Below are 12,089 nucleotides of genomic sequence, written 5' to 3' on the forward strand. Positions count from 1 at the left end.
AAAACATTTTTTTCCCACTTAATAACTTACTGACTACTGAAAAAAACAGGAAATGAGGATGAAATAATAAACTTTTCAGAAGGGGTGCAGTCCTAAACTGGACTACAAAAAAGTGATCCACGAAAATGGATCCTTAAAGGACTGCATGACATTTTTATACTTGCTTTTCTCATGCTGGTGGTACCTTGCCTGAGTATTTTCATAATTAAATTATTTTATAATTTAAAAAAAAGTCAGTAATCAGGTAAGAAGGTTTTTGTACAGATGTGCAGATTGAAAATTCAGCTAAAATAAGTCCAGATTTCTACATTATTGTGACCCCTTTAAGGAGAAAAGTCCTGCAAGTGCTTCATGAGCTCTGTGGGTCTCATCTAATTATGATTTTTGGTCATAAAAGAGCTTTCCTACCAAGCAAAGCCTGGAGTATTATCACAAGGTTTGTGTCTTAAGAAAAATTATGATTTGCTGTACTAATATAATTAAAATCTGCTTGCATTTCAAGTTGGGATTATGTGCAGAAAAGCTGCTTTGCTCTCATACTCCAAGCAGCAACTGGAGGGAATTTTAAAGGGTTTTTTAAGATGTTGTAGTTCAGGTCCTGAGCACAAATGGCTTCCCAGCAGTGAGCATAAATAAATAATAAAACTTGCCCAGGCACCTGTGCTGCTCAGCACTCCACTGGGATGGAGTTTTTTAGTCCCTTTAGGACTCTGGATGCACAGAAATGAGAGGCTGAGGAGGAGATGAGCCTCAAGTTTCCTTTTATTCCCAAGGAATAAAGCTGAGGAAGTAAAAAAATGTTGCAAACACAAGAAGCTCTGGGTTGAACACCTGCCCTGCTCAGGAGGAGCAGAGACCAACCTGTGATTACACCTTAAAAGAAAAGAAAATAAAAAAAAAGAAAGCTGCAGAAGCCACTTGGAGAAGGTGAGATCTCTGCTCCCTGAGCAGATTTTGGCATCACCACGAGCTCAGCAGCACTGCCAAACAGCACTGAGCTGGGAGCAGCCTTTTCCCAGCACAAAAAAAGCAGATTGGAGTTTTCAGAGGATGCATCAACTGCAGAAATTCTCTCTTTAAGGGCCTTGTTAAACACATTTTCTTAAAAAATCAGATGGGAAATAAACCCCCCAAACAGATTTTGTCTTTTCTCCATTCAAGGAGTGAGAGGAAGCTGAAATCCCCTGCTGAGGCTGCTGCATTTTCACACCATTTATTAACAGAACGTTACTACAGGCTGTTAGAGGCACATTTTAACAGAAATCTAGTGAAAGAACACTCCTCTGCTCCTGCAGTATATTTAGCAGACAAGTCAAACATGTTTTATTTTAAGTGCCAGCTCACTTGCCATGCAATCAAGCCTATTTCCACTACTCATCCTGAATGCAATTCAAACATTTGATCCATATTAATTCATGCCTCAGATATTTTTAGTTTCAGCACAGCAAAACTGACTCCCTCCTTTAATTTCACTATGCACAAAAAACAGAGTGGAGCTGAAAGGGGATGATACAGATTCTATTCTTCCCATTCTTACTGACCAGATATAGTTTAACCCAGTTGTAACTGCAGAGTAACTACCAGTGGATGCTGTTACTCTAAAGCTACAATTCTTAGGATTCTGCAACCTCACCTGGCATTAAAAATGTTTGTTATGAACTGAGATTTGGTCATTTCCAGACATCTATTCTGGTTCTTTAAACCAAATGCAGCCCAGCATTCAAATTCCTGAGGGATTTTTTAAGCAGAGCCATTCTGTGCCTGCCCTCAGTGTGGATTGCTCCAAGGATGGAGTTTCCAGGTAAATTCTGGCACTGGCTGCTCTGTGACAAATGTCAAACTCAAATCAGCCCCAGATCATTGGCTCAGCTTTCTCTGCCCATTTCTGGCTCAGGATCCCCCTTGGACTGAGCTGTCCCCTGGATTTGCTGTTTCCCCCATATGCTGCAGGATGTTTGGGGATCATCAATCTCCAATTTAATTGAGAGTTGGCCCTCCCATGAAATCCTAACAGACAAATAAATCTGCCTTCCCCACTGCTGACATTTAGTGGGTAATGAGGACAAACTCCTTCCTGTTTGCAGTTTGGAGCTGTTCACTCACATCACTTGCCAAAAATGCAAGAAAGATTTTTGCATTTCAGGGGAAAAAAGCTTTTCCTGGGTTTTCAGCTGCAATATTTGTGAACAAGAGCTTTGCACTCACCTTTTCAAACCTGTTTTGTTAGGTGGCCACACCTAGAATTTAAAACCTCCAAAGAGCTTTTTTTTTACAGCATTTAAAAAAAATCTATAAAAGATGAACTTGAAAAGCAAAAGCAAGCCAGAATTAAAGATAGAAAAGCAACATAAAGGAAAAAAATGTGGGTTTTTTCCCAGAAGAGAAGAACTACATGACAGCTCCTTGGATTTACTGCCCAATAACAGACAGCACATATAAAAGCCATTTTTGGCACATCTATGAAAGTGTCAACAGTGCTTGCAGATAAACAGAAACTTGGTTTTGCACTAAAAGTGAAGATTCAACATAGAAGTGACTGACAGAAAACAAATACAGACTAAGAGGATGGTTATTTTACATCTTTTAAAATGTGAAGTTCATCTCCTGGATGGAAAATACAGATAACACTTGCATTTTAAAATATTGGGGCGAACACTATTTCCAAATAAGGTGACAAAATTCTGTACTTGGAAAATGTTTCTGTTTCTATGACAGAAACAGAGGAAAATTACCCCAAAAATATAAAAAATAGGAAAAAGGGAACTGCTCACAGCCACACACACTGAGGAGCCACCCCTGATGCTCAAAGCCATGCAAAGATCAAAAACAGTTAAAAATGGGGAATGTCCTACATTTTTATTTCAACACAAGCATGGATGTTGCTATTTAGACACTTAATCAGGCCTTGACCACGGGATCTCCAAGACAAACAAAGCATTTTCATCTTTACAAAAAGCAACTCTGCTGTGGCATTTGTTCTATGTTGTTTGATATTTGCTTAATAATTAGGTGAAATCCATGGATGTATAAATATTGTGGATATCAGCCTTTACAGACATGTTGGCAGAAAAGGAAAAATTTGCTTGAGCTGTTTCAACATCATCACTAAAAATATTTTTCTATTACAATTTGTGGCTGAAAAGTGACTCAAAAAAAGTGAGAAGCTCTTAAGTGCAGCAAGGAAATGCAAGTTAGCAATGGAGAGGAGCCTAGAAATGGGCTGCAATGAGAGTTTTGGGGTGTTTTGTTGTTCTTTTGTTACCCACCTCTACAATGTCATCATCAAAGAGCAGCCAGAAGCCGTGGCTCTTCACGATGGTGATGTAGTGCCCACGGTTGGGGCCACTGCAGGAAAAGGAATTGCAAATTTATCAACCAGGAGCCACTGCCCTCCCCAAAACCACCTCTGCTCTCCCAGCTCCACTGCCCAGCTTTCCTCTGGGGAAGTTTTTGGTTTTTGCCAAATTGCTCCAATTAAAATGTTCAAAACACACGATGCTGTAAATATTTCATGTCATCATTCATAGATTTTAAAAAGCAAATTAAAAATATTTCAATCTCTGTTGTGTTGCATTCAGCACTGCTGAGTATTTTGACTTAAAATTGAAGTTTTGAATTAAATCAGCTCTGAAATATTTTATTTCACAGCAGGAATTCCTTTAGTTCTCAGTGTGGTTTAACCTGACTTCTGGGAGAGCTCTTCCCACTTTTCTGGTGGAAGTTTCCAATTCACAGAATGGAATTCCTTTGTTTAGGGCAACTAAATAAAACTAAATTTAAACTTAAATTTAAACCTAATTTAAATTTAAACTGAAGTAAAACCCTATGTGCAAAATATTTCAAACAAGTTCTGAGAACTCAAAATATTCACAAAATCTCATTTTTCTCAAGCCTTTGGTAAATTCCTGGTAAGAACTGAGAGCAGGTGAGTTACAGAAATCCTAAAAGCCCCATATAGGATAAAAGGTTTGAGGAAAGAAAGGAAAACCATTTAATAATCTGAATTATTAATCACCATTATCCAAACATGTAAGTGTAGATACATAAAAACTACACAAGAAAATGCATTGCATGAGATCCTAAAATAATAAAAATTATATCTAACTATAACTGCACAACAAAAACCTTCTAGAATTATATGAAGCTTATTTATAATAAATCTATGCATTATTAGCATTTTTCTCCTCACAAAGATATTTCAAAGCATTTATGTGCTGTAATAACTGGTTATTTTAAAACTCACACTTCCTGAAGGCAGTTAGAAATATTATTCCCCTTCCATGAGGGCTTTTTCTCCTAAAATGCTTAGAAGTTTTTTCCTCTTTGCTTTTAAAACCAGAACTGAAGCTGCTAAAACTAAAATTTAATTAAGAAAATAAGGATATTTTAGAAACCCAGCAGTGCACAATTTATTCCACATGATGGCACCAGCTTCTAAAGAAACGTCAAGGGTTTGGGCAGCAGCAAGATGAAAAATATAATTTAATTCTATTCCAGTAGGTGTTTTTCCAAGATTTCTTTTTGTTCCATTTAGATTTCCTGGAAAGCCAAGTTAGGGGTGGGGGTTTTGTTGTTTTGGGTTTTTTTAATGATTGTTCTCTGCTACAGCTCAAAGAAAGAACTTGTCTGATGTGCCACTGTGCTGATGACACAAAATGACAAATCTGAACCTGTAAAGTAAAATTTAAAATAGTAAAATGTTGGAACTCTGGATGCTGAGAATTTCAACTTTTCTGTGCTGAAAGGCACAGAGCCACAAGAGAACACTGCATTGACCTGAGACTGTGGAGAAAACTTCCAAAATTGATTGATAGCACTGGGATTGTGGGTGTGGAGTTGGTTAGAAGTGTGTAATGTCACAGGGTGGAAAACTCAAGAGTTTGGGATTTTAGAATATAGAAATAAATATGAAGCAAAATGGAGGTTTTAGGGCAGAGACAGGTTGTTCTTCTTCACCTTCTTCTTCCTTCTTCATGGGTTTGGGTGATGTTTTCTAATTGGACAGAAAAGTCTGCATTGCTGACTTAGAGGGATCAGTTATTGGGTTAAAAGGGAAAATAAATTAGGTGTTCTTTCTAAATTGGATAGTTCAGTATTAAATGACCTTGTAACAAGAGACAGTTAGCTATTTTGTGCCTACTAATGAAAAGCTGCTGAACTCATGGTTGTGAGGCTGTTTTACTGATAAGAAATAATAAACACCTGAGTCTGAACATGAACTACCTCCTCAAGTGCCTTCAATCCAAACTCGGAGAAAGTGACAGTAAAAGATGCAACATAAAATTTAAAATAGCAAAAAACCTAGTAAAAACACAAGACATTTTTTTAAAAAACCAAAATACTACCAGCCAACCATCTCCTGCATTACCAAGCAGTGTTATAAAGCAGCAGAGGGATGAGAGATTCCCTCAGAATTGCAGGGGATGTGCAGAGGTACCTGCCACAGTGCACCACCACGGCCACCAGGTCGTACATCCTGTCAGGGTTGGTGGCATCCCCCGAGGTGTTGAAGAGCCTCAGCTCCAGGGGGAACACCACCCTGTAGGACAGCTTGGTGTAGCGGTGCAGCTGGTCCATGTACTTGAACCTCTTCAAGTGCAGAGCCAGGATCATGGGCAGCTTCTTCACCCTCATTCTGGAGCACAGAAATGTGGGAAATAAAGGGTAAGGGTTAGCAAATCACTCCAGACAAAGATTTGTTCAAGAATATCTTCCTTATGAGGAAGCGCCATAAAACAAATCTCATATAATCCAAAATATTGATAGCATTAAAAAAATCTTTTTTTTTTCTCTCTTAGTGAGAACAGGCAATATTTATACCAAATTATTAACAGCACAATTGACATCTGAATGCAAAACAACTGCAGGAAAACATCAATTTTTCACCCATCAGTGGGAAGAAAGAGCTGGAATAAATCTGTGTTGCTGCTCTGGCTGTGACCAAGTCTGAGGGTAGAAATAAGATTTTTTTGTACCCAGTGCTCCCAGACAAAGCAGATGGGATGTTTTCCAGTAGCTTTAAGCTGATTAATGCTAACTGGGGAAAATGTGGATGTCTGGAAAGAGCAGATAGAAACTCTTCAGGGAGAAACACAGAATGAATCTCCTCATGACAAGGCTGCCATGAAGTTACTCGGTCTCTTCACTTCTCCTTCACCAAACACAGACCTAGACAACCTCACCTTTTCTTTGCCTGAATTCACCAGAATTTGCCCAGAAATGTAAAGAGAACATCTCCCTCAGGCTGAATGTTTGGCCCTTACCTCTTCTGTGCCTCCTGTTTGCTTCGGCACTGCTCACAATAGTATTTGTATTCACTGCATAGAGTTTCAGTGTTACTAAATCCCCTGTGGAAATCAGAGAGTGGCATAAGCAGGGATATTCCAGAGTATCCAGGCTGAAAATGCTGAAAAAACCCCAAACAACACACAGAGGATGAAGCTCCTTTCATTCATGGTGCTCCCAGAGAAATTTGATGTGTATTTGTCTCATTCCTGGGATGCACCATCAATGTTCAGCTGGAAAAATCTGGAATTTGCACTATTAACTGCCTATTTTCTGGCTAGGAAAGGTAATAAACAGCAAGAAGGTGACTGAGTTTTGTTTCCATCAGTAGCCATTCCATGTTTTCTTTAGTGGCAGAAATTAAATGTTCACATCTCCAGTCATTAAGTAGCAAAGTCTGGATGATCCTTCAGCTCCCAGCAATTAGAGATCCATTATCAGCTATTAAATAGCCAGATGCTGGATGCTAATTAAATATCCAAGCAGCTGATAAGCCTTGGATCCAGCAGACAAACACATGGAGCAAATGTCTACCAGGAAAAACCAAGCTGACCCTTAACATCAGGGCCAGGCACTGAAATTCAATAAGAATATGAAAATAATCAAGAATTTATTGTGAAAACAAACAGTGCATGTTTATTTTTGATAAAGCCTGGCTGTGTGATGTAACAAATTCAAATCTCCATAAAAGAAAGTAAAAAAAATCAATCTTATCTGCCACTAGTATTTATTAACTACTAAAACCTTCCAGAACTCACAATATTTTACCTCATGTCAAAGCCTACAGAGAATAACTAATCCAGGCTCTTTCCTTCTGACCAGGGCAGGTATTTTTTCCATTCCCAAAGAATTCTGTTTACCTTAGACAATGTGTAATTGATGTATTTTGTTCCACATCAACCGAGAGGTCCAGAAAGTCCTCATCTTTGCTACTAACCTTGAAAGAAAATAATAATAAGAGATATTTGGTAACAATTTAGAGCTGGCAGATTTCTTTTATCCAATTCTGGAGTGGTGCAATGTGATTAAAAATAAATGTACACGCACACAAAGAGGCCTTTTCTCGAGGTAAACTACAAGTGATTAAATAGTCTGATGTGGTGTTAAAATCTGAAGAGGAGCATTAAAAAAAGCAACAAAACAAAGCCAAAAACCCATGGAAAAAAGCACAAAAACCCAAATACTTCCTCATGAAACATCTCTTCCCCCTTGAGACTTGAAGGCATTTCTGATTATTTCTCTGGCAGAGCCAGGTTTAACCACCCAGAGCTCTCACTGGAGAGGTTTTAACCACATTCCATTTTCTCTGCAGCCTGCTGCAGCTTTCTGCTGCATTTCAGGGTGTAACAGTCAATACTCAGAGAAAAGGCAGAAACAGGCAGATGGCTCCTCAATTAAATGGGTTAGCAGGGAGGAAAACCATCCTTCCATTTGTGGAACAGTCACATTTCATTGCAAAAACCTTGAGACAGAATCCTATTAATGTCATTTTTAGAGCTTCTCCTCACCACATAGCCATAACTTTAGATTTTAAATGCCAAGAGCAGTCTTTTCTGTTGTAATCACTTCTTGGGTTTTTTATTTCTCTCCCCATCTGGGTTTTCTTTTTTTTTTTTTAGCACTATTAAATCAGAGCATATGACAAACTACAAATCTCTGGTCTGAAGGTGCTGTGGTTCTAATTCTAGACTTCATGCCACTTTTTTTGTTCTCAAACAGAGTGGCCAAGGACCAGCACCAAGCACAGAATTCCAGTTCAAGCAACTCAGTTCATGCCAGAGTTAAATTAAGAGCAACTCTCATGTAGGAACACAATATAAACTCTCAGCCACTGACACAGGGAATAACATGGAGACAAAAAGGCAGCTTGGGTCAGCCAAGTGCAGCTGCCTCAATGGAAACAGGGAGGAGAAACAGGGAAAACACTGGGCTTTTTCTGGGCAACATACCTTAATGAGCACTGGTTTGAACATAGAGTCCTAAAATAGGCTATGCTCCATATTTTAATAGAGACAGTGCAATTTCATCTAGCCTAATGAATGAAAAAGGGTGCTCAGTGTTAGGGAAACCAATCCAGGAGCTGGGAGAAAGCTAAGGAGGAGTGGTTTGGTGGTGCACGTACAGCCTCACAGTTAAGACATCTGGTTTCATTGGTTAGTGTTCCTTGGAAGATTTCATGGACCCACGTCAGATCAGCCTTGTCTCCTTCTTCACTCTCAATGCTGCCATTCTGGAGCTTCCCATTCTGCTTCTCCTGCTTCTTCTCCTCTTGCAGCAAGTCAGCAATAGTGTTCAGTAGGTAGTTCAGGAATTCGTGTGCATCCTGCTGCATGTAATTATCAAATAATTCTGGAAAGAGAGACAGGAGGAGAGTGAACAACTACAGACACTTCCTACACCAGGTCACTGTGGTTTTTTCCCTTCCCTCCTCTCCCCTGTTACACAGCTCTGGTGAGTTTGGGGAGAATTGCACTTTGTTGTTCCCTCAATGATTATCTTCAGGTTGCAAGAAACAAACAGCTGAAAAATATCACTAAGAAAACTTAGCTTGGCCATTTCTTAGAACTGAAGAAACCACGATTGGTTTGGGGCTTTTTGTAGTTTTTTTCCTTCTTTTCTTTGGAAAGGGAGAGGAATAAAGAAATTCAGATGTGTTGCCTTGGGCCACTGATTCATTAAGTCCAGCACCAAGGGGCAAAAATCCCCTACTGGAAGTTTGTTATCTTTTCAAGTTCAAGCAGAGAGGAGAAATCAAATGAGCCAGAAATGTCCTCATCAAACAGCCCTGAGAAATTACCACCAGTTCTGATCCTAAGGAATTCATCCTGCCACAAATGCAAGGGAACAGGCTGTGAGTGGCTGGGTGTCGCATACATCTTTTATAAAGATTTTTTCTTAAGATTTTTCCTCCTGAGAAGCTGAGAGGCCTCAGGAACAAAATGTAAACAATGGTTATCTGCTGCTGTGGAATGCAACAGGTGCATCTGGGATTGGTGTCATAGAGTTGTTTGTAATTAATGGTCAATCACAGTCAGCTGGCTTAAACTCTCTGTCCGAGACAGAAGCTTTTGTTATCATTCCTTTCCTTTCTATTCTTAGCTAACCTTCTGATGAAACCTTTTCTTCTATTCTTTTAGTATAGTTTTAATGTAATATGTATTATAAAATAATAAGCCTCTGAAACATGGAGTCAGATCCTCATCTCTTCCCTCATCCAAGAACCCCTGTGAACACCATCACAGCTGAGTCTCCTGTGAGAATTCATGAGAGCAATGACCTGCAGTGTGCTTTGTTCCTCTAGGGAGCACCATGCCAGGGTGGAATATCTGGACATGTGCAAGTCCAGAAACACAGACACTGAGGACAAGCACACAGGTGGTGAACTTCACACCACAAAAATCTCCAAGAAACCTGTTCAAACTTGACAATTTTTACTCAAAAAAACTCCCTGAATTTAACATTTTACATCCTTAAAAACACATTTAAAAACCATTTCCTCATTTACCATTTTCCTTCCTCAAGCGGGAAATAAATTTCTTGGGTGGGATGACTCCCACCTTCTTCTTTTGTGTGGCAATACTGTTGAAGAGATCAGAGAGGCAGGTCAGGAGGCTTTCCTTCTTTCGAGGCTGCACCTTGTAGGCCAAAACCTTTTCCCGAAAGGGCCGACAGAAATACAGGGCCTGCAAGACGGAGTTGCAGTAGCAGGTATTGCCGAACTGGTCAGAAACAGAACACAGGGAGAACAAAGCCTTTGCATTAGGGCTGCCAAAAAGCAATCACAGGAAGAGTTCATCAAGAATGTCACACAGTGAAACTGGAGGAGTCACCTGGCAGAGATCATTTATTGGAGAAACACTGGGTGGGATGGGGGGGAAGAAACACTGGTTGGAATGAGGGAAATACTGCTTGTGGGATGGGGGAAACACTGGGGGGAACACTGGTTGGAATGGGGGGAAACACTGGTTAGGAATGGGGGGAAACACTGGTTGGGAATGGGGGGAAACACTGGTTGGGAATGGGGGGAAACACTGGTTAGGAATGGGGGGAAACACTGGTTAGGAATGGGGGGAAACACTGGTTAGGAATGGGGGGAAACACTGGTTAGGAATGGGGGGAAATGCTGCTTGGAGTGAGGGAAACATTGGTTGGGATGGGGGGAAACACTGGTTGGAAGGGGGGGAAGAAACACTGGTTGGAGTGGGGGGAATAGGGGGAACTGCTTGGGATGGGGAGAATGGAGGGAAACACTGGCTGTAGTGGGGGGAAATACTGGTTGGAATAAGGGGACACGCTGGTTGTGGAATGGGGGAACACTGCTTGGAATGGGGCAAACACTGCTTGGAATGGGGGGGGACGGGGGGAAATACTGGTTGAAATGGGGCAAACATTGGCTGGGATGGAGGGAAGAAACATTGGTTGGAACGTGGGGGAAACTGCTTGGGATGGGGGAAATATTGCTTGGAATGGGGGGAAACACTGGTTGGAGTGGGGGGAAGAAACACTGCTTGGAATGGGAAAAACTGGTTGGAATGGGGGAAACACTGCTTGGAACGGGGGGAACACTGGCTGGGAATGGGGGGGAAACAGGTTGTGGGATGGGGGAAACGCTGGTTGGAATGGGGGAAATGCTGGTTGGGATAGGGGGAAATGCTGCTTGGGATGGTGGAAAATACTGCTTGGGATGGGGGGAAGAAATGCTGGTTGTGAGATGGGGGAACGCTGGTTGGGATGACGGAAACATTGCTTGGAATGGGGGGAAACACTGGTTGGAATGGGGGGAACTGCTTGGGACGGGGGAAGAAACACTGGTTGGGATGGGGGAAACACTGGTTGGGATGGAGGAAACACTGGTTGGAATGGGGGAAGAAACACTGGTTGGGATGGGGGAAATACTGGTTAGAATAAGGGAAAACACTGGTTGGGATGGGGGGGAAAGGTTGAGCCTTTGTGACAGCAAGGGAAGGGAGAGGAGACATCACTCACAGGATACTGGGAATAAGTAATAAAGTAATTAACGGTTCAGCAAAGAATCAAAATTTGTGGAGACACAGCACAACTCATCATCCTGAGAGGGGAGAGGTAGCAAGGACACTAAATAAATAAATGATGAATTCCACAGAATATTTTAAGTTGGGAGGGACCCCTGAGGATCACTGAGTCCAACTCCAAAGTGAACACCCCATACAGGGATCAAACCCACAGCCTTGGCATTACCAGCACCCTGAGCCAATCCCAGGGGCAAAACCTATTATAAATTAATAATAAAACCAGTATTTCCTGCTCATAACAGAATGTTTTGAGCAGCACATGAGGCAGGGCCAGGCACAGAGCAGCTGGTTTGCATCTGGCCTGTGTGCAGGCAGTGCCAGGCACAGATAAGGCCCTGCAGGGGCTGCTCCCCCTGGCTGAGCAAGGAGGACACCAGGATATCAGCTTATCACCCACAACCACAAACCATGGCTTCAGAGCTGCTGCTCTGCAGTCTACTGTGCTGCTGCTTCAAAGAAGGGACACAAATTCTGGGTTTGCAGTCCCCAGATGTTCTGGTAACAAGGTTCTGCACCCCAAGAGCAACATATTTTAAATAAACCAAAAAAGCATAAAAATCTGTCTGCAGAGCAGACTGGTTTTAGGTGATCCACTGAGACATGGCCACTGTTCACCCAAATTTGGTGTGATCACTGCAGAATGGTTTCAAGGTAATAATCACTTGGACTGAAACAGAAGATGAACATCTTCATTCATACAGCTCAAAAGATTACAGATTATAGCTCCAGTAACATTGATTTACACCATATGCA

The 12,089-nt window shown here is 41.2% G+C and overlaps 1 protein-coding gene across 1 annotated transcript in view; it reads right to left on the minus strand.

Annotated features, from left to right (window-relative positions):
* Positions 1-12,089, minus strand: part of LOC132079941 (ubiquitin carboxyl-terminal hydrolase 12-like) — a 31,173-nt gene that overhangs the window by 2,449 nt on the left and 16,635 nt on the right. The window contains exons 3-8 of the mRNA XM_059482847.1: positions 9,791-10,004; positions 8,408-8,634; positions 7,146-7,222; positions 6,264-6,347; positions 5,438-5,635; positions 3,267-3,345 (exon numbers count right to left, since the gene is read on the minus strand). Of these exons, the coding sequence (XP_059338830.1) occupies positions 3,267-3,345; positions 5,438-5,635; positions 6,264-6,347; positions 7,146-7,222; positions 8,408-8,634; positions 9,791-10,004 (879 nt within the window). The remainder of the gene's footprint in view (positions 1-3,266; positions 3,346-5,437; positions 5,636-6,263; positions 6,348-7,145; positions 7,223-8,407; positions 8,635-9,790; positions 10,005-12,089) is intronic.

The sequence above is a fragment of the Ammospiza nelsoni genome, chromosome 15 (genome assembly GCF_027579445.1).
Source record: "Ammospiza nelsoni isolate bAmmNel1 chromosome 15, bAmmNel1.pri, whole genome shotgun sequence".
Classification (NCBI taxonomy): domain Eukaryota; kingdom Metazoa; phylum Chordata; class Aves; order Passeriformes; family Passerellidae; genus Ammospiza; species Ammospiza nelsoni.